This window comes from Scardinius erythrophthalmus, assembly GCF_964197995.2.
Source record: "Scardinius erythrophthalmus genome assembly, chromosome: 21".
Classification (NCBI taxonomy): domain Eukaryota; kingdom Metazoa; phylum Chordata; class Actinopteri; order Cypriniformes; family Leuciscidae; genus Scardinius; species Scardinius erythrophthalmus.
In genome coordinates, this window is record NC_138241.1 from 26,581,262 (window position 1) to 26,605,150 (window position 23,889).

Genomic DNA, 23,889 nt, shown 5'->3' on the forward strand with positions numbered 1-23,889 from the left:
AGATCTTGGTGACACAGTGACTACCTGAAAATGCTAAATACAGCACTAAATACTATTTGCACAGCCATTTGAAAAATACAGTAAAGTTACACATTACTGTATGTATGAGGTAACTGAGTACAAGACACTGAATGTGTATGTTTCACATTTTTACTGCATATGCTCTTTGCAATTCTAATTTGTTCACAGCATTGTGCAAAAGAAAAAATACACCATTATTTCCAACAAACATAAACTCCCTTTGGGTAGAGCTGTGCACAACTGTAAACAATATTGCAGTAGGCCTATATACTGTATTGGAACTGAACATACAACATACATAGGACTGTAATCATTCATACACATCCAGACGTTCCTCTCTGTCTGGTCACATAATTTAATCTACATCCCAGCGAATATCATCTCTTGCTCAATTGCAAATTGTTCAATTTAGGAGACTTTTTCAGCATTTTTTGTTGTTGTTTTATTTTTTAAATTACAGATTTTGACAACTAGTTCAACATTTTTGTATGTAATGACTCAAGCAATGAAATGAGGACTATTAGTTTTATATGGAATGACTATTCATCATTTACAAGTATAGTTAATTTTGACTGACATGACATAAGCAAATGATAATGTTATAAAACAGCAGAGAGTTGTATGAAAGCAATTGATGCATGTCTAAAAGCATTTGCAATTTGTTGGAAGGAATGAGAAACTGCTACTATGATGTGCACAAATGACTAAATGTTGTGGAGGTTGAACTAACTGTTGTGCAAATGTAAATAGTGATGTGAGAAATGCACCAAAGCGACTGAGAAAAACTGTAATAGTAGAAGTAGAATGAGGCATTTTGAGTTTCATGCATATTGAATGCGTCTGTTTTAAGTAAAACAGAAGATTTTTTTTACTTGCTTTTGCTAGTCAGAAGCAAACCAGAGTAATATAGTAGCCTAATACAAGACGTGGGAAATTCCTAGGCCCCACAGGGACTTTTAACTGGAACGCCACCTAAAAGTATACATTTGCTAATGGGAAACTTGACTTCAGAATCCAATATTTTCAGCCTCACAGTAATGTGTGTTTATTAGCATTTCTGTTTGTTTTTTTCTCAATAAACTCAGTGGTCCACACAGTATACTATCCAACATATTTGTGAACATGATTCTTCTGCATTATCTTTGCAAAATAGCCTACCGCTTTTTATGTGTTTGTATTTCAAAAGAGTAAGCACAACAACGTTTTGCCTGGACAAGTCCATCTTAGTTTTCTGACTTGTTTACTGGAACGCAGTCAACTCAAGTGAGACATCATTCCCAGCTACAACATCCCTCTTTCCAGATATGGAACTAATGTTTCCTTATATGGCATAAGTATTGGCTGCCTATATATTTTTTTCTCCTTTTTCCGAGTACACTAAAATACAAATGGCCTCAAAGTTCAAACAGAAAACACTAAAAGCCATTAAAAAAATAATTTTTATTGCTTGTGGGGCCTATTATATTTTTATAGTATACTTTTTTCCTTTTACCTTTGTATTTATCCTGATATCTTTCCTCTTCTGCATGCATGACCTATCACAATCCACACTTCGGACAAAGTCTGCAATGAAACAAACATTCTGCTTTGTCAATATGATCTGTGAACTGCCAGACTATCGATTAATCCAGAAACATTCTCTCCAGGACATTTTGTCGATACATTCACTGCTTATTGAATTATTCAGAATCACTTTATTTTCACATATTTTTAAATATTAAAGAAGTTTAGATAATAGTGTGAGTCATTTAATGACCACAGAATTGTAGCAGATTGTACTTGCTGCACTCAAGTATAGGTAAACTGAAGATACAACTTTTGAAATACATAAATAAGTGGTTTGACTTTTGTCTGTTGCACAGAACCTCAGATCCTCACATACATACACCTGTTCAACCCCTCACACATACTTGTACATGAACACAGACAGACGCACACCCACACACTCACAGGACACTGACCTTAAACACTGTGAGACTCGGAGTAGGTATGCAGTGTGTCACTCCCCCAGAGACCAACGGCCAGCATGAATCTCAAGCTGTGGCTGCTTCTCCTGTTTTTATGTGCTGTCATTATCCCTGCACAGGTGTGTATGAACAATTATATAATGATATATCATAGATTCATTACCTTACAATACGATAACTCAACACCAGACTTGTGTTAATCTTAACCTGTAAACAGTCACCTCCTTTTTGAGCATAGATCTAAACTTAAATGACTGTAATTCATGAATGCTTTGGAATACAGAACTATGTTTGTTCTCTCTTTAAAGAAGACACTTTTTATTGCAGAAGTGAAAGCAGCTTAAAAAAATAAAGAAGTTTAAGTTTACTTTAAAGCAAATGTACTGAACTAATCTTTTATATAATAATATTACTTATATTATTATATTATATTAATAATAATGTTATTAATTATATATACAAAATATACTGGCTATTTTACAAAATAATTTAGACTCTACATTACTGGAAAATCCAAATTTTCAAAGTTTTTCCAAAGTTTTGTTTCAAATTTGAAGGTGATATCACTCAAAAATCACTCGAATGATGCCTAATTTATGATGATTAATAAAGTATAATGCTACCGGAACACTGACAGTTAAAGGAGAACTCCGGTCAATTTTAACATTGAGCTCATTTTTTTGTACATTTGGAGTGCTGTCAATACAGAGAGCAACGACAAAAATCGGTGTTGCCTACACCGAGTAAATTCTATTTTTAAAATTTGCACCCTGTTGACTTCAATGGGGCAAGTTTTAAACCAGCTTTTAGCCTCTTAACATCCTTGATGTGTCATTACAAGTGCACAGAAAATGTGAGTGATTCCTTCAGAGTGAACACGAGTGAATCTGACTGCAGTAGATGTGAAATGTATAAAAATGATGTTATTTAAGCAAGCGCAAATATCTGTGTTTACATCCTGTTTTCGGTTGAAGCCCAAAGTAGTCGATTGCCGAGTTCACGCGCATAGGTTTAGTTACCTATGATCACACGCGTGAACTCGGCAATCGACTACTTTGGACTTTAACCGAAAACAGGATGTAAACACAGGAATTACTCACATTTTCTGTGCACTTGTACTGACACATCAAGGATGTTAAGAGGCTAAAAGCTGGTTTAAAACTTGCCCCATTGAAGTCAACAGGGTGCAAATTTTAAAAATAGAATAACTCGGTGTAGGCAACACCGATTTTTGTCGTTGTTCTCCGTATTGACAGCACTCCAAATGTACAAAAAAAAATAGCTTAATGTTAAAATTGACCGGAGTTCTCCTTTAACAGGCTGAAATGTAGTCCCGGCCGTTTTCAGCGCTACAATCGTTGCGTTCTGTCCTCCGGTTTGTATTTCCACAACATGAAAGTAAGTTCGTAAGGATTAATTAATGAACCGCTCATTTTAAAATCATCCCTATCATCATCTACTGACATTTGTTATGACATCCGCTTCAAACATTGCAATGCTCATGACAACTTTCGTTAACTCTACAACAAGTAAATCCCCTTCACCAGCTAATTACTCTTCAACATACAAAATTCGAAATATGGCTGCGCACTTGTTTCTCTGGCGCATAAGGTCTATATGACAGCTTTTTTATCTGAATGAAAATTAAGTGATGCTATATTATGTTTGGTTTTGTACATGCTTGGTCAAATGATGGTCAAAATCAAACCTTTGCCTAAACAGTAACCATGTTTTTATTTATATTCTCTAATATTTGAATACCAAATATGAATCACATTTAGCTGATCTTGATAAAATAATGCATTTTCTGAGCAAGGTTCTCACCTCTCATTAGTTGAAGAATAAGAAACACGAAGAACATAAGCATGCTGAAGGTAGACATGGGCACCATGAAAAACAAGGGAGGCCTGGACCTGGACATGGACATGGTAAACATCCTGGAATGAGAGGCCAAGGAAGATTGAAGGGTAAGTAGTCAGCTTTTGGGTTGAAATGTAATGCATATGCACATAAATCTTTGCAAATGTTCTATATGCAACTTATGATATCAGCCCTGAAGACTGAGTTTGACACCTCATCAGACGACTCTGATGATGATGACGATGCCAATGATTGGCTGTTTGAGCTTCAGAGCCTCACAGGTATGATTCATTAAACAAATTTCTTCCTCGTATTGTTTATACTGCCGTTCTAAAGTTAGTACTTTTAATAAGCAAGGACGCATTCAATTGATCAAAATTGACAGTAGAGACATTTATAATGTCACAAAAGATTTCTATTTCGAATAAATGCTGTAATTTAGAACTTTCTATATGTCAGACAGTCCTGAAAATAAGAGATATTATAAAAATTATTAAGAGCACAGTTGTTTTCAACATTGATAATAATAAGAAATGTTTCTTGAAGCACCAAATCAGCAAATTAGAATGATTTCTGAAAGATCATGTGACACTGAAGAGTAATGATGATGAAAATTCAGCTTTGTCATCACAGGAATAAATTTAAAAAATATTAAAATAGAAAAGTAATTTAAAAAAAAATCACAATACTACTGTTTTTACCGTATTTTTGATCAAATAAATGCTGCCTTGGTGAGCAGAAGAGACTTCTTTCAAAAAACTTTTGAACGGTGGACATTATGAACAAATACGGTCAGATCACATACAAACCAAAATATAATGTAAGAAATGTTATAACAAGCTGAAATCACCTAAACTGTGATCAAATAAATGTTTCCCCCTTGGGTAATTCAGGAAAATGCAGTCCAAATCCATGCCTGAATGGCGGGGTGTGTGAGGAAAAAAAAGATAAATTCAAATGTAAATGCCCCAAGCAGTTTGTAGGTAGAAAGTGCCAAAGAGGTAAGAGCTCACTTCACACCATCTGCAATATATAACATATGCTGCAATATATATGTACATATATAAAATAACCAATACAAATACCTTTTTGTAAGTCATTATGAGAAGCTTTTGCTGTTTGTTTTAGGGGCAAGGGTTTGTAAAAGAGGAACATGTGGAACAGGACTGTGTCTTCTCACCTCATCTCCTCCCTACTATAAGTGCAAGTGTTTTCCACCATTTGCACCTCCAAACTGCCGAACACGTAAGACTTAGGGCACTGAACTCATGCTGCACTAAGCCAAAGTTACTCAACAAACAGACTTTAGCATTTCAGATTTGGTTTTAGAATGCTCAGACAAAAAAGTACAACTAAATCATATTTCTTAAAAATTTGGATGTATACTTGTCGATTTATGATTTATTTATTTTCGTCTAGCCATTCCATGTACACCAAACCCATGTCAGAATAAGGGCAAATGTGTTCCTGAAGAGGGTGATTTTGAATGCGTCTGCCCAGATGGATTCAGTGGACATTACTGTCAAGTCGGTGAGTATATATTCTGTCATAACGTTGCATTTCTCTCTTTAGAATAGTTTCTGAGTCTAAAATATTCTGAATTAATGACATATGACATGTTTTAGAAATGTAATGCAATGTAATTAAAAACACAACTATTTTGGTGTTTCAAATATAAATAACTATAGGAAATATTAAATGTTGGAAAAAGGTATTTGATGAGTTTTTTATTTTATATATATATATATATAATATATATATATATATATATGTCATTTTGCACTCTTAGTCTTATAAATCTTTCTTATATAGGTCAATGACAAAAAAAGATCTTTAAGACACAAATTGCACATTTAAAAATGTGCCAATTTCTTAGAAAAAAAACATTTTTGTAAACATGTTAGTTTCATGATTTAGTTTAAACATACTCTGACAAAAAAGTATTTACTGACTTCAAATGTGTCAAAAGGTGTCTAGTTAAAAAAAAACATTATTTGCCACCTTGAATAAATATGAGTTTGCACAATTATTATTGTAAAACGTAAGTTCTCAAACTTATTTTTCAAGGTAAAAAACGTATTATTATCTTTTAAATTATGAATGGCAGTTTTCTTGAGTTTATACCATGTGACACATGAATCTGAACCAAGACTTAAGGCCCGTTCACACCAAGGACGATAACTATAAAGATAACGATAAAGATATAATTCTAAAAATCGTTCTCCATATTAAAGAATAACAGAGTTCACACCACAACTCTAAAGATAAAGATATGAGGAACGATATCAATTTCAGAACGATTTTTTTCCAGCTGTCGAACGATAAAACACTGACAGCCAATCAGAATCCATTCTAATTTAAAGGTCTCGCGCATTTAAAATGGATCTGGATCATCCGGGCGCGCGCGTGCTTAGAATAAAAAGACCGTTATCGGTCGCTGGTGTGGACACATATATAGTTATCTTTATCGTTATCTTTATAGTTATCGTGCTTGGTGTGAACGGGCCTTTACTTTGGCACATTGTTATATTTGGCACATTGATCTAGAAGGGTTTTTTCTGTGATATCATTTCCTGTGTTATGGTTTATTACAACATGACAACAACATGAACACACAACTATAGTGTGCTGTGACTATCCTCAGACCCGAATGACTGCTATGAGGGGGATGGACAGTCATACAGAGGAAAGGTGTCAGAGACTGAAGAGGGGGACGAATGTCTCGACTGGAACTCTGAGTTCATTCTGGATAAAGGATTGTTTCCTTCAACTTTATTTGCATCTAGTGAAGGCCTGGGACAACATAACTTCTGCAGGTTAAAACACATGGGGACCAGAAGCCAGAGATTTACATATTTTACTAGTGACCTATAAATAGTGCATTCATTTTATGCGAAAACCTTTTTATGTGTACATTTTTCAAAATCATACAACTTTGTCTATTCACAGGTTTAAATTATTTGACAACTTTTTATTTTCAGTGTGGTCTTAGACTTTTTGATTTCATTTCATGTCCACACATGTCAAAAACACACCTACTCTACACATCTGGGCTAGATCAGCAGCGGGCTTGTAATCATAGTACTCTCAGATGCAAATCCTACATCCCTCTGTATCATAGAAACCCTGATGGAGATAAGAAACCATGGTGCTTTATAAAGAAGGACAAGAAACTTCGATGGGATCATTGTTCTGTCAGAAAATGTCCCACGCCTGGTAAGACTGATAATAAAGTCACAGTGTGGTTTATAATATGATGTTTTTCCATAAAGCGCTCCAACTCAATAACACTTACATACAGCAGCTCTATGGCCTTCAGAGTCACTTGAATTAATAAATCGATAGTCTTATCTTTGAACCCTATCGGACCCAGCAGATGGATTAAGTTACATGACTTAATATCTCTAAATCTGCATCAAAATTTTTCCACTTTAGTTTTGCCACTAATTCAGCTATTGTATGTTGTATTTTTTTCCATAGCAACAACTACCAACAAAATGGTGACCACCGCCACCGCTAAAGCTCAACCCACCACAGCTGCATTCATAGAGGGTATTAAACCAGTAACTACTCTCCCACCAACCATACCAGCTAAGACAGGTAAGACTTCCTCATTGTTAGCCACGCGCCATGTCTAAGCAAGACTGATGACAAAGCAGTATCATAGTGATTAGTTGTGTTCCATTGAGGCTTTGAATCAAGAATATAATAAAGTATAAAATACGTTTGTTTTTGTATGTTTTTTGATTGGCTGAGTGACGTTCCAAGAGTACTGATACAGTCAAACAGCATTGTGTCTTTTCAGTTTCCCCTGTATTCGTGGAAGGGATTTTTCAGATTTATTTATTCATAAAAAAAAAAAAAAACATTATTCATTAAACGATTTGATCATAACACTGTCACATTAGCAATATCCCTGTGATTATTTAATGAGAGTTGTGCATTAAAAATAAAATACTGATCTACTAGCTATTTAAGCTTATTATTAATAATAATAATAATATTATTTGCAACATCCTAGGAACCACATAGCAATGCCTTAAAGGGATTGTTCACCCAAAAATGAAAAAATGAGCATTTACTCACCCTCCAGTTGTTTCAAACCTGTATGAATTTCCTTCTTCTGCTGAACACAAAAGAAGATATTTTGAAGAATGTCGGTCACCAAACAGTTGATGGGCCCCATTGACTTCCATACTACTGGTGCCCTGGGCCTGTTTGGTTACCCATATTCTTCAAAATATATTCTTTTGTGTTCAGCAGAAGAAAGAAATTCATACAGGTTTGGAACAAATTTGTAAATGATGACAGAATTTTCATTTTTGGGTGAACTATCCCTTTAACAACGGTCAATTGTAGTGATGGATTGAGCACAGCTCAAAAGTGACTTTCAATTTCAAACCAAGCATTTTGCTGTCAATGTGGCGAATTCATGTGACCAATTTGAACATGAGAGAACTCTATATGGGGAACCTCTTCGCCCTTACACTCAAAACTCCCAATCACGCAGATTCCTATTTAAATATTGGCCACAAAATTTCCGTGAACGCACCTTCATTTGGAAACAAAACACCAATGCTGTGTGTTGCCCAGAGACTCGCGGATGTTGATTCTGCTGTGGATTTGTTTGGAATTTTACTGTTTTATAGTAGCAATATCACACTCTGAATTGATACAAATCCTTTCCAAAAATGTCACCTACCAGATGCCCCAGAGAGCACCAGTTCAGCCCAAATAATTACCATTGCTGCCCCACCAGTCACACCAACTAAGAATGCTACTTTACCAATGAGTTTTCTTACCTGTGGTAAACCGGAGCCGAAAAAACAACTAAACCGGATTTATGGGGGTCTTAAAGCTATTCCTGGAGCCCATCCATGGCAAGTATCAGTGCAGATCAAACCTAAAGGATCCGTCCAAGGCTACAGACACATCTGTGGAGGCACCCTTATCAAGCCTTGTTGGGTGCTGACTGCAGCCCACTGTGTGTAAGTATGGTCTCTAGTATAATATTAAAGTACATAATTCACCCAACGACCACAGAAAAATGGTGACAAGACAAATTAAGGTATCAAACAGACTAGCCTAATGGTTAGATCTGAACGGTTTTGAAACTGCCAAGCAATCACCTTTGCGCACCTGACAAAGTTGCTTTGAATGTGTGCAAAATGACAAGGTAATACAAACTTTAAACAAGGTAATTTGTCTGCTGTCTGGTTTGCTTTTTTGGTGGTATGTGTGCTTTTCTCCAAATCACATATTGGGTGAGTGTTAGTTGGACAGCATTGTGTAAACGTAACAACATGTTATTTTTGCCCCATCCTTGCTTTTTCAATCCATGATAACTGTTAACTGCTTTAGTTCATATTTCACTGCATTTAATTATCAGTTATCATTATGAATTATTGTCTTACTGTCATCCTAAATCATTGAATCAATACATTTTACTTCTAATGTGGAGAAATCTTTACACTTGCAATACAAGAAATCTGAAATGTAATTTTTCTGCATTATTTCATGCTTCTTTTTTTGTTGTTATTCTGAACCATGGCTTAGTTTTATTTCCTTTTGTTGTGTATGCAGTGATAAAAAGCATGATTACAGTGTTGTATTGGGAGGATTAAATCAAGTACAAAAGGAGCCAACAGACCAGACCGTGCTGGTGGAGGACGCTATCATCCATGAGAAGTACAGGGAAACTCCTGATGTCGTCTACAATGATATTGGTGTGTATTGTAGACATTTATATGCACAAATAAACAGGGTCTTAACTCTTTGCCCGTCAGTGTTTTTTTTTGTTTTTTGTTTTTTTAAGTTGCCAGCTTGCATTTTTTTTTTCACAAAACTTTCATGGCTCCCAGAATATTTTGTTGCATGAATATCTGAACATGACATGACGAGCCCCTTTAAAAAATAATAATAATAAAAAAAATTATTCTAGCTTAATGCATTCTTTATTTTTTTATCATCATTTGAATGTAGGTTAAGTTTCATTTATTTATTTATTTTAAAAAGCAACATTTTGAACAAAAAAGCTGAGAAACTCGTTTTTTTGTCAAAGACTACTCCTGGATCAGATTCAACACCCCTTTATTGTATGAGTCTTTATTTAGGCAAAAATTCAAGAAAAACACATCAAGACACGAAAACTAATAAAGATAAGCAATAAATACACAAGATCTTCAAAATAAAAGCCTGACAATAATAAGAACTTCAAAACAAGACCTCAAAAAGTTAATATTGATATTGTTCACTTGTGTTATTAATATTGTTGCAATTCTAAGCAATTAATCTGGCTATTTGGTGATAAAAAAATTCAGGAAAAGCTCCACAAGTTATTTTGAAGGTCTATAGTGTTTTTATTTTCTTGTTTTTCTAATTTCCATTCTTTCCTGTGATGCAGCTCTGTTAAAACTGAAAGCTACTAATGGAGAATGTGCTAAGGAAACTCAGTTTGTGAAAGCTGCCTGCTTGCCCAGAGAACCTTTTGCAGATGGAGTAGAATGCAGCATTTCAGGATGGGGAGCCACCGAGACGTGTACATCTCCATATGTCTATTTTTGAGTTTGTGTTGAAGGTTAATCTATGAAAATACTAAATCTGTTCTCTGTCCCTTCCTGTCTGTAGCAGAGTATGGCTCCATGCATTTGCTTGATGCACAGGTTTTGCTGATTTCTCAGGAGGCTTGTTCAAGCAATAAAGTATATTCGGCTTTGCTGGATGACGGCATGTTTTGTGCAGGCTATCTCAAGGGAGGAGTGGACTCCTGTCAGGTGGGTCATCATTTGAATTGTATAATGTGGTTTACAAATATTGAAAGGAGCTGGTGCTGCTGTAACCAGAATAACATTTTGAAACATGGAAAGAAAAGTAAAATTTTGTTGTCAGATGTCAATGCTTTATCTCTTTCTGACAGGGTGACTCTGGTGGGCCTCTCACCTGTCAGAAGGATCAAATACACTATGTCTATGGTATAGTGAGCTGGGGAGACAGCTGTGGAGAGAAGAACAAGCCTGGTGTCTATACCAGAATCATTAAATACTTGGACTGGATCAATGAAAAAACTGCTGGGAGCCAGTAGCATGTCCATTAAAGATTAACCACAACCACAATGGGTTTTTTGTCATGTACTCTGATCTACCAGTAGTGCTTTGTACACATTTTTATTGTAGAGTTTTAGATGATTCTTTTGATGAATTAATAAAACCTTGTCTCTTCATGGGGATACGTACTTAAAATACACGATATCAGACAGCTACTATTGACAAATCTTCCAGCTTTTGACCAATTTAATGTGTCCTTGCTGATATTCATTTCTAGAGTCCGTATAGCTTGCTAGCACCAACAAGAAGTATTAATAAGAAATGTTTCTTGAGCACCAAATCAGCTTATTAGAATAATTTCTGAAGGATCATGTGACACTGGAGACTGGAGTAATGATGCTGAAATTTCAGCTTTACCATCACAGAAATAAAATATAAAATATATTAACATAGTTATTTTAAACTGTTGTAATATTTCCTATAATAGTTAATGTTTTTGTCAACTAAATAAGATAAGAATCTTTATTGTCATTGCACATCAAGTATGCAATGAAATTGCACTGCATCTTCGGCCTGTGCATAATAATATACATTCAAAAAGAGAGAAGTAAGCAATATTTACATAATTTACACATCATAGCGTACACACACTTTATGGATTACAAGGCCCAAAGTGCATCGAGTATACTGTATATTAGGGGTGTGACAATACACTTAGCTCACAAAACGAGACGATACATGATATTTGGTTTGAGACGGGACAATATTTTAAAGAAACAGTATTTAAGAAATCTTAAATGATAATATATGACTGGAAAAATAATCTTTTACTTGACGGAAAGTCACAAAATGCAAACCAATTCAGGTGAATATGGTTCATAACTTGTAGTAGTGGTTATTTTCCGTTCCTGGCGAGACAAACTAAGAAATCTACACAAAGTGGGTGTGAAATCAAACAAACGTGTGCAAGGGAGGCCTACTGGGTCTTCTAAATGCTAGTGCTCAGTTTAGGATTGACAGATCTTCATAGGTTTTGAGTTTGTCCCATGAAGATCATGTCCTGGACAAACAGCAAGGTGTAGAGAGTCTGTGAAAGTCCCAGCACAGAATGAGTACAGCGGTGTCATGCTATCCACCCCTAAAAATGTCACCAGACCTCCAGGAAAGCTGCAGAAGATCCCTATCCGATGAAAGCATGAGGAAATGGGCAAAGGATGAGCAATACCTCCATGCCAGGCAGTGTAGTCTCCATCAAAGTACTCCAGGCACCAAGATTCAGCATGCCGGCCCAACCAGCAGTCCTCCTTTTGGCCTTTTCTTGGGATGGATTGGTAGGTAAGACCAAGTTCCCAGTAGATCTTTCCACTCACATCTATCTCCCAGTAATGGCGGCCAGAGTCCCAACACTGGACGCTCAAGACGTTAAGGGTGGTGTCAAAGCGGCCCTCATGCTCAGGGACATCCTGCCATTCATCTGTGAAAGTGGCACAATCCCCTTCAGATGAAATAATCAGCTTGGGATGGGCAGTGGAAGGGTCCAGGACCACTCCTGAGGAATCTGCGAAATGAAGAATGGTTTAAAACTAGACTCAGAAATATATGAGTTAAGGTTTAAAGGTTTAAAATAACTTATTGAACTATTGTAGGCCTACAGTAATTTGTTTGTCAGTGAGCTAAAAAAAAGCAACATTAATTTGGTGCAAGACATTCCTGCAAAAGATCAACAATTTTATGGGTTATTGCACAATAACTCACAGCTCTTCAGCAGCCTCTTGGCAATGGGGACCTGGGAGCGAATAAACAGTAGTAAATTGTTGGTGAGGCCCAGTAGCTGATCTGATTTTGCCTCGTCAAGTTTTATGAGACCAGGGTTTGTTTCTTTTAGCAATTCCAGCACCCTGCCAACAAAAGTGTATTCACATTATATCAGCACCATAGATAACACTTGCCTTTTATATAAAAGGTTGAGAGTTATTTAGATTAAGGTTAAGTCCTTTATATGACCTATGGATTGTCCCAAATAACATATTATCCAGAATAAGTCTGAGATAATGACCATGTTTACGTCAGTATCATTTTCAGGTTAAGTTTCAGATTCTGGTTAGACAGAATTCTATTATCTTCTAGAAATACTAGACGTGTTTGTTCTTGCCATGTTACACAGAATATTCTTGTGCATATGTAAACTCATTCAATGAGCCCATCCAGCTATAGAATGATAACTTTAATTCAAGAGAATAAGTTTTTTTTTTTTCAGGATGCTAATGTAACCTCTCTCACCAGGTCCTTCACACCCCGCTCTGTGCGGGTCTCGAACCCAGGTCTCCGGCATGAGAGTCAGGCGCTCTAGCATCTGTCGCTAGAGCGCCTATTGAGATCAGAGGAGTGAGGTTTACTCACACAGCAACTACTAGTTGACCTCCGTTACACTAAGCAGTGTTTAGAAGCACATTGAATAAACCTTTGCTTGAAATGGATGGTGTCAAACATGATCTCTACAACAATAAAGCCTTTGCAGATGAGTCATCTAGCATGCCTGACATAGTGACAATCTCTCTTAAGTGTGGTTCTAAATATACATACCTGTCCTCATACATTATGACCTATGAGAGAGAGAGAGAGGCAGAATTACAGTGAGAATGTATTATGTTGCAGGGATGGTACGTTTCGCCATGTGTTGTTGGTCATTTGAATTATTTTGCTGTTTAGTATGATATTGTCATACCCAGCTAACAAAATATATTTTCTTGCTAACATTCCCATAACATTCGCCAAGTAATCTCTAAATGTTACCTGAAATATTCCCTTAAGTGTTTTAAAAACTATTTTCTTGGTTATATGAACTTTCAGGGAACATTTAATTTTATAATTTTGAAAACATTTCGGGAACATTAGTTTTCTATGAAAACATTTCTATGAACGTTCTACAACAAGTAGATACATTTAAAAAAAAATTACACATACGTCCAACTAAAAGGTTTCAGAGAAATTACTAAGTATAAATACTTGTTTTGTCCCAACATTTTGAGAACATTATTAGACATTTTATTAACATTACTGGAAGACTGTTTGTTCATAACTTATAAAGTTAGTTACTTTCATAACCAGAACATTAGCCAAAGTTCTGAGAGCCTTTTAGCTGGGTATGATGACAGAGCCTACTATCCATGGCAGGTTAAGAGTCCACAACAATGGATCTGTCCAACCAATTGCTTATAAAAAGGCTCACCCTGTCACCAGGCTGTATGTCACTATCCGCCATCCCTTCATTGAGCTGGACCTCAATGTCTTTGAGGAGGACATAGTTAGTCTCAATGAGGTTGTCTAGTGCTTGAACCGCAGCCATCTCCTCCATCTCCAGCAGGGACAGAGTGATCCTACAGTCCTCTTCCAGAACTCTTCGCATCTCTTCATACTTCTGCACTATACTCTCTCTCACTGCAGAGGACTTGGACTGAGAAAGATGAGCAAATGTTTTAGACTATCAATTGAGTAATCCATAAAAACTACAACATGTTCATTTGTGTATAATTTTCCTGAATTCAAATATTGCAAATTTTCCTTTGCAATTAACACGACTCTTCAAACATATTTGCTGAATTGTTTTTGAGAGTCTCTTATGAGAGTCTCTTTATTTCACAGTTTTGACTCACTTTGATTTCATTTTGCCTGCCATTCAGTTTCTTCAGTCTACATCCGATCACTTCCCTTTGCCTAATAAGAAGATCCTGGGTATTTTTTTGCATGTCTTGTTGAGAAAAGGAAAACAAAATACATGGGAATTCATGCAAACGGTGACATTTTAGGATAAAAAAGGTAAAAGAGAACAAACCTTACCTGACACTGCATGAGCTTTCATGTCACCGTGTTGCAGTTGTCAGACTGAGTGACGGCCCTTATGTTGCTTTCACAAATCCTTAGAGGGTAATTTGCAACTATGTAGATGTTCCAGCAGGAGAGATTTTAAGGAGCTCATGCTTCACTGCTAGTGAAAGCAGATCACATGGGTGGGTCACAGAGGCACGATCCTGCCAGAGATAAATGGCATTCACCTTGACTTGTTGCTGTGACGCATCTGTCACTATAGTGCTGCTTGCCACCTGTGACAGGACACTCACATACCACTTCCTCTCCAGGCCATTTTTAGAGGTGGTATTTAAAGAAGTGGATAGTGAGACATTGTCCCATGTGGGTTCATTACAATCAGACTTTGTAATAAAGTCTGTGTTTGCGTTCTACAATGTGTCTCTTAATGTGAAACTAAGTACAAGTGAATTCTGGGAAATGCAGGAATGAGAAGGTCAGTTAGAGCCTTCATGCAGTAGCACGCAGGAGGGCCTACGATTCAGAATAGTGACGAGGTGAACAGAATGAGTGGAACACTGAACACAATTCACGAAAATCTTTAACTTTCAGCTCCAGCTCACAGATGAATCCACCAGATGGCAGCAGAGCATACACATGGCTGGACATTTTGGGAGAATCAGATAAACTGCTACTGGTTTACAAGATTTATGACAGAAAATGGTTCTGATGATTAAAATGCTATAAGGTTGTGGTTGATGACAGTGGTGACATCATGATGCATAATGCCATTCTAACTACAAGTAACAGTGTATACAGTATAGAGGGTTTGTATTCTATTCTCAACATACCATTATTGTAAAAATAAACAGTTTGTACAATAGTTTGCATTCCTTTCTCAGTAGTATCATTAGTTTATTAGCATGTATAAATAAACATGCAAACAAGCAGTTTATACAATATTTGCATTCCTTTTTAGATCGTATTTTTAGTTTGTACATTTATTTATTATACAAATATATTTAGAAATAAGATAGATAGATAGATTAGATAGATAGATAGATAGATAGATAGATAGATAGATAGATAGATTTCAAAAGAAATCTGTAGATATAAAACAGCATTTTGTAATAGTAATATGAGCATATGTGGATGGATGAATGGATGGATGGATGGATGGATGGATGGATGGATACAGTAGACAGACATAGAGAGATAGAGAGAGAGATAGATAGATAGATAGATAGATAGATAGATAGACAGACAGACAGACAGACAGACAGACAGATAGACAGATAGACAGATAGATAGATAGATAGATAGATAGATAGATAGATAGATAGATAGATAGATAGATAGATAGATAGATAGATAGATAGATAGATAGATAGATAGATAGATAGATAGATAGATAGATAGATAGTACATTTTAGTACATTAATTAAAATAAATCACATAGGCCTACATTTATTTTCCTCATTTCGAATAGGATCGACTTTTTGTATTGCTTCATATCCTCATCATTTTGGAAAATTGGGTCCAGGTATATCTCACTTGATATTAGTGCTCTAGATTTCATCAAGCGCTCAGATTTGTATCTGTCTAAAAGTGTGCAGACAGGCACATTTAAGAACAGCATTGTAGTATGTAATTCTAAAAACAGTATTGTAGACTGGCAGCCAAAAAACAACAAAAAAAACAACAACACATACGTAAAATATTGCATGGAAACACGAGCACAAATAAAGCATGTTCTGACTTATCTTCTGTGATCTTGCTTTGTCCTTGCCTTGCTCCCTGTGTAACAATAAAGCACAGTCAGCTTTACGTATGCTCTAATAAATGCAGGCCCAAGCACATTACTGGACTCAGAGGTGGATTGGGAAGACCACTGTGATCCATAATCCACCTTTCATCAGAATTTCCTGTGGAAATAAAGTCCCTTAATTTCTCCAATCTCCACCCTTAGACAGCAAAACCCTGACCCCTCTGTTACCTCCCCTCTGGTCCCTCTTTAAACCACTGCCTATTAGGCAGCTCAGATCAAATCCCTGCTGTTGGACTTTAATAAGAGAATATTTGCTCCTGTATTTTAACCTTGTTATCCAATATCCTGTTCCATTTTCCTCTGAGTGTATGCTATGGGCTGCTTTAATACAGAAAGGGTGCTTGACTTGAGGCCCACATGGAGAAAGAGGCTAAACTTTTCATGTTTTATATTTAAAGCATATAAATAGGTTAATAAAAACAAATCTGTATAAATAAATAATGAACTATGATCATCAGCTGATTTTATCAGCTCCTTGAGTAGTAAAAGCTATTTATGTAAGATCGTTGTGATGTAGTAATTACGACTCAAATAATGTACTATCTAAATTTTGAACAATTTGAGCATTTAAAAAGTCAGTCTTGGTGATCAAGGACATGAAATGTTATATGAGTCCCTTTATCTGTAAACTGTAGCTGTGAACATCAACACAAGTGAGTGTGTTGCACTTGACACCTGTTTATGTTTGGCAGAGGACAGTTCATTAAATATGTAGGTGTGTAGTTGTACTGGGTGAGGTTAAGTGCTTTGTAAACCTCTCAGGATTGTATCAATAAAGAAAAGGTCCTTAACGTGTGTAATCACATACTGTTTTTTGACACCTATTCTTATTAATGTCACATCCACATTTGAAGCCTGGCTGAAATGTGTCGACAACTGCTAAAACAACAGTGCTTTCAAGTTTAGGATTAGGCTGTAAAGTCAAAACAGGTTTCAAATTAATGTAGACTCTTTTTTTGTGATTAATAAAAGTACCTTTTAACAGCATTTTCAAACAACATATGCCAAGTTAAAGTGCGCTCTCTGATCGTTCAGACCGTATAATTTTTAACGTCAGTTTTTTTTCTTGTTTATGCAAACGTTAAAGGAGAACTCCGGTCAATTTTAACATTGAGCTCATTTTTTTGAACATTTGGAGTGCTGTCAGTACAGAGAACAACGACAAAAATCGTTGTGTTGCCTACACCGAGTTATTCTATTTTTAAAATTTGCACCCTGTTGACTTCAATGGGGCAAGTTTTAAACCAGCTTTTAGCCTCTTAACATCCTTGATGTGTCATTACAAGTGCACAGAAAATGTATCAAAGAGTATAGAAGAGGGCTTCTATACTCTTTGCCTGTATTTACATCCTGTTTTCGGTCGAAGTCCACAGTAGTCGATTGTCGAGTTCACGCGCGTGATCATAGGTACTAAACCTATGCGCGTGAACTCGACAATCGACTACTGTGGACTTCGACCTAAAACAGGATGTAAATAGGTATGTGCGCTGGCTGAATAAACATCATTTTTATTCATATCTTTCACATCTACTGCAGTCAGATTCACCCGTGATCACTCCGAAGGAATCACTCACATGGCTGGGCACTTGTGATGACACATCAAGGATGTTAAGAGGCTAAAAGCTGATTTAAAACTTGCCCCATAAGTCAACAGGGTGCAAATTTTAAAAAGAGGATAACACGGTGTAGGCAACACCGATTTTTTGTCGTTGTTCTCTGTATTGACAGCACTCCAAATGTACAAAAAAATGAGCTCAATGTTAAAATTGACCGGAGTTCTCCTTTAAGGAAACATTTAATTTAATATTTTTTGTAAACATTAAGGGGGATGTTTGAATGTTCTTTGAACATTCTGAAACAAGCAGTAACATTTAAAAAAATGTTAGATGAATGTCTCCATGAAAATCTAATTTTTTGAGAGCACTGAGAACAGATGACTTTGATTGAACATTTTTATTAACATTACTGGAAGAATGTCTGTTCATAACGTTGAGAGAACCTTGCCAGAACATTACTCAAAGTTAAGAAAATAATAGCGTTTTTGTCAAAGACTACATCCAGATTGGATTCAGAACGATGATCAAAACATAAATGGAGTAGCTCGAGTCCATCAACACCCCAGAGCACCCCACAGTCCTATACCTCATCCATTTAGGAAGTTTTGATTTATACAGTGTAATGTTGATGATTGCGTTATTTTACATAAGCCTATGCATCTACTTTGATCAGGATATTCTGTACTCTTTCAGAAGATGTGTCATAGCGCCCCCCACCGCATAACAGTAAAAACATGGAAAGCCGGGAAAATTCTGTCAATGGCGGGAAAATATTTTTAAGATAGTTACTTGTTAGCTGTGCTGGTGGCGTCTCGAGATTTTCATGGCAATTCGTACCTATTTACATTTTGGCAAATTGGTGACTAATTTGTATGAATTCGTACAGTCTCATTCATACATTTTTCGTACGATCTGCTTACACCCCAGTGACGTATGTTTAGGGGTAAGGTTGGGGTGGACCTTAATGCTTAATAATGCTTAATCTAATAATGGTTTTTGTACGATTCACATTGCATAAATGAATACGAAATTGCCACCTTGTAATGTACGGTAACCGTAGTAATTACCGTAACAATTCTGAACTGTAAATAACCTTCATGTGCTTGAAGAACTTGTAAACTCGTAATTTTTGTAAAACAAAAACTCATAAAATTCCAAAAAACAATGAGACAACTAGTTATTCTACTTTGAAATGTGCATTCCGTGTGCGCTTTTGTTTTGGTCCGTTTGATCCTGTCCACTGCCAGTTTACCCAGAAATATTTAGACACCCCAGTTTGCAGAAAACAGTATATTTTAGCCATGGAAGCCAGCAAACGAACTGGGTCTGCAGATTCTACCTGACCTAAAAAGCATCGGCAATGAAATATTGCGTGTACATTAGCTGATAAACATTGTCAACTGCGCTCGTTCATGTTATGTGTCCTCAATCTGGTGCCCGCGTGAGTGTCGAGTCTGAAGAGGAGGAGGGGAAACGACTCTCTGCAATATTTTGAATTTGGACTGCAGTACCCATTTCAACCACTTGCTGTCAATATTACATACTGCACCTTTAAGGTGTGTTCGACTTGAAGCGATGCTGTGCAGACCTATCGGTGTATGACATCAGAGTACCGCGAGAGCGATTCGAAAGCATACAGAGCTTTTTTCACGGCAATTAGACATGGCGTGAAAACAGCAATAGTTACGTTTTCTTCTGAGATCAATTTGGCCAGACAAACCTCAAATGAGAGAAAAAGTAGACATGAATAATAAAAATCACTGAATAATTCTGAAGTGTATTCATTTATTAGTATTTTTAGACATGAAACCCCATCTTTATTGTGATCAACGTTGTTTTTGAGCAAGAGAGCGCACCCTGGCAACATATGAGAAACACTGAACTTATCGCGGATAGGAAACTCTTTCCATGTTAAATGATTAACGTTTTATTATCCAGCAGCCCTTCCTGTTTAGTTTAGGTAGCAACATAAATAACAGAACAAAGGATGCACATACAGGCCTGAATGAAAACAGGGCCAGCCGGGCACTGTACAGCCCCACTCATCTTACAGCCTCTCGCTTATATTACCTTCTCACTTACTGTACTTCCCCAGAGCCGGGAAAAGCTATCCGTGTATCTGCATCTCTAATGGCTGCTGCCTTTTGGGGAGTTTTCAAGCAGAAGGAACCGGCAGACAAGCAGCAATCGCTTAGTTAAATGCAGAGAGCAATCTTGAAACAGAAAACTGGAGCAGGACTAGGGGGTTGCTGGATGGGCTGAAATGTTATTTGGATGATACCCGTGCATTAAAGCAAGGGGAAGCTGTGTTGAGTTTCTCATTGAGAGGCAGCAGCAGGGCTCACTGCGATAAGGAAATAAGGCTAATGTTACCTGATCTGGTATAATGTGAACCAATTACTACTCCATTGCACTTCATTACAGAACAGTAATAGGGCCGGGGTGAGCCACGCTATATGAGCAGCCGGGGGAAAATTGAGTGGTCATTGATAATATGATAAAAAGTGACAGAGAGAGAGGCCTCTCAAACAAATTATTGAAATTTACAGTGAGTGGGAGAAACAGAATAACCTCATTTAGGCAGCCGTGGGCCAGCACTTGTCCAAAGTAGCACACTAGACACAAAGGACTGCTTATGGAGGGAAATCTAAAACGATCAAAGAATAGTTTTGGGCCCTGAACTCTACAGACCTGTTCGGGACGTTGGAATTATTCAGGCAGCCTTACTTCCTGAGCGCTGACAGGGAATTTGGTGTTTTGTGTGACACTTTGTTTATGCTGTGTGCTGTATCTATCTATCTATCTATCTATCTATCTATCTATCTATCTATCTATCTATCTATCTATCTATCTATCTATCTATCTATCTATCTATCTATCTATCTATCTATCTATCTATCTATCTATCTATCTATCTATCTATCTGTCTATCTGTCTATCTGTCTGTCTGTCTGTCTGTCTGTCTGTCTATCTATCTATCTATCTATCTATCTCTCTCTCTATCTCTCTATGTCTGTCTACTGTATCCATCCATCCATCCATCCATCCATCCATCCATTCATCCATCCACATATGCTCATATTACTATTACAAAATGCTGTTTTATATCTACAGATTTCTTTTGACAGATTTTTTACTCACTCAACCTAAAAAACAGAAAGAAAGAAGGAAAAGAATAAATCAAAAACCAAACACTGTCTAAGCACATTTTCAATCATTCACCGTAATCAGATTGTGTTTACCTGAACGGGGACCGTTTTAATGTATTATTAAAAAACTTAAATGGAGTTTAGGCCCGGAAAAAACGCTCATATGAAATGGTGTGCAAACAGTGTTGAAAGATTTCAATCGTTATTTGGACAGGCGTTAGACTGGTGAAAGGAAAATTAGCATTGAGACTGTCTTCTGTTGATAAGAATCTTTGTCGACAGGAATACCAAGAGGTGTGAGTGACACTCTGTCTTTGGCTTTACAAGCACAGTCAAGTGCTTGGTAAATGTAAGCACATGATAGAGGAATGGCGAGATTCTCACACTATTCCACTGTATCAAATAAGCCTATATATATATATATATATATATATATATATATATATATATATATATATATATAATAAAATTAAATAAAGTAGGTCTATTCATTTATCCCTCTGTGTCTCACCACAAACGTGTATTACGAGGTATACTCTTCTAGAAATTTTAATAATACACTAAAGTCGTAAAAAGATTACTGCAGTGCACATAATTTATAAAGCATTAAAAGTCCAGTTAAACTAAATCACCAGGATCTAAATAGGCAATATATTGAATACACGCTTCATTGACCAAAACTGTTGTGAAACAACTTATCAGTGGCACAATCTTAAACCACTATTTAAAGATCATTTTGCTTTCATCTACTGTCTGTGTTCTGCTGAAAAAGCTCAAACATGATAAGCATTCAATTTGGAATAGCAGCTTTGGCTCTACAGTAATCGCAAAGTGGATATTAATCAGTCCTATTTATCTATAGAAAAGTGTGTGTGGGTCTGGCTCAAGGTAATTGTTTCATCCTGAATAGAAAGTTGGTATGGCGGTCTCATTTTCATAACTAAATGCTTCTTTCAGGCCAGACTGAATCCCAGAAATGAACGCTGTTAGCACTGCCAATCTTGCTCGGCAGAAATATGCAGCAGTAATTTGTGTCCGTGATGGTATGTGTGGAGAAAGAATATTAGCTGTGAAAGCCGAGATTGCAAACTTTTAAAATCTTGTTTAAAATGCTAAACTAACAGCGAGATTATAGGGTGGTGGCAGCTCAGCGGTTAAAGATCTGCTCTAATAATCCAAAGGTCACAGGGTCAAACCCAAGAAAGTTGCATTCATGAAATAGACAGTTACCGCTATCATTTCTATCACAGTGCCTTGAGCAAATAAGCATGTTTTTAAGTTTACTGTAGGTCTCTTTGTCTAAATATCAACTAGAACCAAAAATTCCTTCATGTTACGCTCATCAAAATAAATACGCTCACAATTTCAGCTAATATAGGTCAAATGTGTCAAAGCATCCATTTCATTAGTGATGTACAGTAATAATGATTGCTTTTTATTAAAAAGGCTTTTCAGAAGCAATTCCATGGTTGCATTGTATACACTGTTGACAAAAACATTGCAAATGTCCAGAAGCATTTTTATTATTTCAAAATTTGCATGTATTTATTTGCATATCATTGCATTATGTTGGCTTCATATTGGAACAAGAGCTTTACAAAAGAAATCAAACATTTCCTGAGGACATTTGCATGTTTTATGTAAGTATACCAGCGCATTTACTAAATGTTACAGCTTTTTAAAATATAATAAAGTGTTTTCTTGTCCAGAATTTCAACTGCACATACTGAAGCTTCATAAGACTAACCGGTAACACTTTACAATAAGCTTCATTAGTTAACATTAGTAAATGTATTAACTAACATGAACTAACAATGAGAAATACAATGATTACAGTATTTATTCATCTTTGTTAATGTTAGTTAATAAAAATACAGCTGACCATTGTTTGTTCATGTTAGTTCACAGTGCATTAACTAATGTTAACAAATACAACCTTTGATTTTAATAATGTATTAGTAAATGTTGAACTTAATATTAACTAAGATGATTACATACTGTAGAAGTATTGTTCATTCTTAGTTCATGTTAACTAATGAACCTTATTGTAAAGTGTTACTGACTAACCACCATTAAAACAGACCAATATTTCAGGCCTGGTTACATCTTGAATGGATAAACAAACAGATCAATTACAATTTTTTTTTTTTTTTTTTTTTTTACACATCTTATAAATGCTAAATTTAGACCAAAGAATATCTATTTTAATTAAAATAAGAGTTTTTGACATCTATCAAATTCAGTTCTGTTACATATTGGCATTCCATCACTTACAATAAGGTGCACCTTGCAGTTATGCAATTTATACATAGATTAAATGTGGCAATGATAGAGCAGATTTGTTGAAAATAATAGACTCATGTGTGGTTCTAGATCTCTCTCCATGTTCTCGGGCCTCACTTGAAGTACTGTGTGCAGTACAACTGCTCAACATCCCTAACAAACACAGTCTTTGTATGGAGACTAACATGACACCCAATGTGGAGGAGGTAAGCTTCCTAAAGTTAAACGCATCACTTAGCTCATTTTAAAAGGCTTTGAACAGACAGACATTAACCTGAAATATATGCGGGCCTCTTCCTCCAGCTTAATCCAGTATTTAATTAGAGCGGGTCAAGGGCTGGGGTCGCGTGCCTGGCTGATCGCTGCTTAAAACTTGTC

At 36.2% G+C, this 23,889-nt stretch overlaps 2 protein-coding genes across 4 annotated transcripts; one reads left to right on the forward strand and one right to left on the reverse strand.

Annotated features, from left to right (window-relative positions):
- The first annotated feature begins 1,960 nt into the window (after positions 1-1,960).
- On the forward strand, positions 1,961-11,316 carry LOC308681936 (hyaluronan-binding protein 2). Of its 3 annotated transcripts, none has more exons than XM_081351272.1 (14): positions 1,961-2,107; positions 3,823-3,955; positions 4,040-4,129; positions 4,742-4,849; positions 4,977-5,093; positions 5,268-5,378; positions 6,493-6,664; positions 6,970-7,064; positions 7,329-7,448; positions 8,554-8,836; positions 9,432-9,574; positions 10,252-10,386; positions 10,476-10,621; positions 10,765-11,316. In XM_081351272.1, the coding sequence occupies exons 1-14, from the start codon at positions 2,048-2,050 to the stop codon at positions 10,927-10,929; spliced, it is 1,878 nt and encodes a 625-aa protein (XP_081207398.1). In that variant the 5' UTR covers positions 1,961-2,047; the 3' UTR covers positions 10,930-11,316. The 3 variants fall into 3 exon arrangements, with proteins under 3 accessions (XP_081207398.1, XP_081207400.1, XP_081207399.1); XM_081351273.1 differs by having other exon boundaries at positions 2,013-2,107; positions 4,070-4,129; XM_081351274.1 differs by lacking the exon at positions 10,252-10,386 and having other exon boundaries at positions 10,765-11,146.
- A 260-nt stretch (positions 11,317-11,576) lies between these two features.
- LOC308681396 (putative E3 ubiquitin-protein ligase TRIML1) lies at positions 11,577-14,841 on the reverse strand. Its single transcript, XM_081350243.1, has 6 exons — positions 14,729-14,841; positions 14,545-14,639; positions 14,121-14,345; positions 13,475-13,494; positions 12,647-12,789; positions 11,577-12,449 (listed from the first exon to the last, which is right to left on the reverse strand). The coding sequence occupies exons 1-6, from the start codon at positions 14,748-14,750 to the stop codon at positions 11,899-11,901; spliced, it is 1,056 nt and encodes a 351-aa protein (XP_081206369.1). The 5' UTR covers positions 14,751-14,841; the 3' UTR covers positions 11,577-11,898.
- Between the last annotated feature and the right edge of the window lie 9,048 nt (positions 14,842-23,889).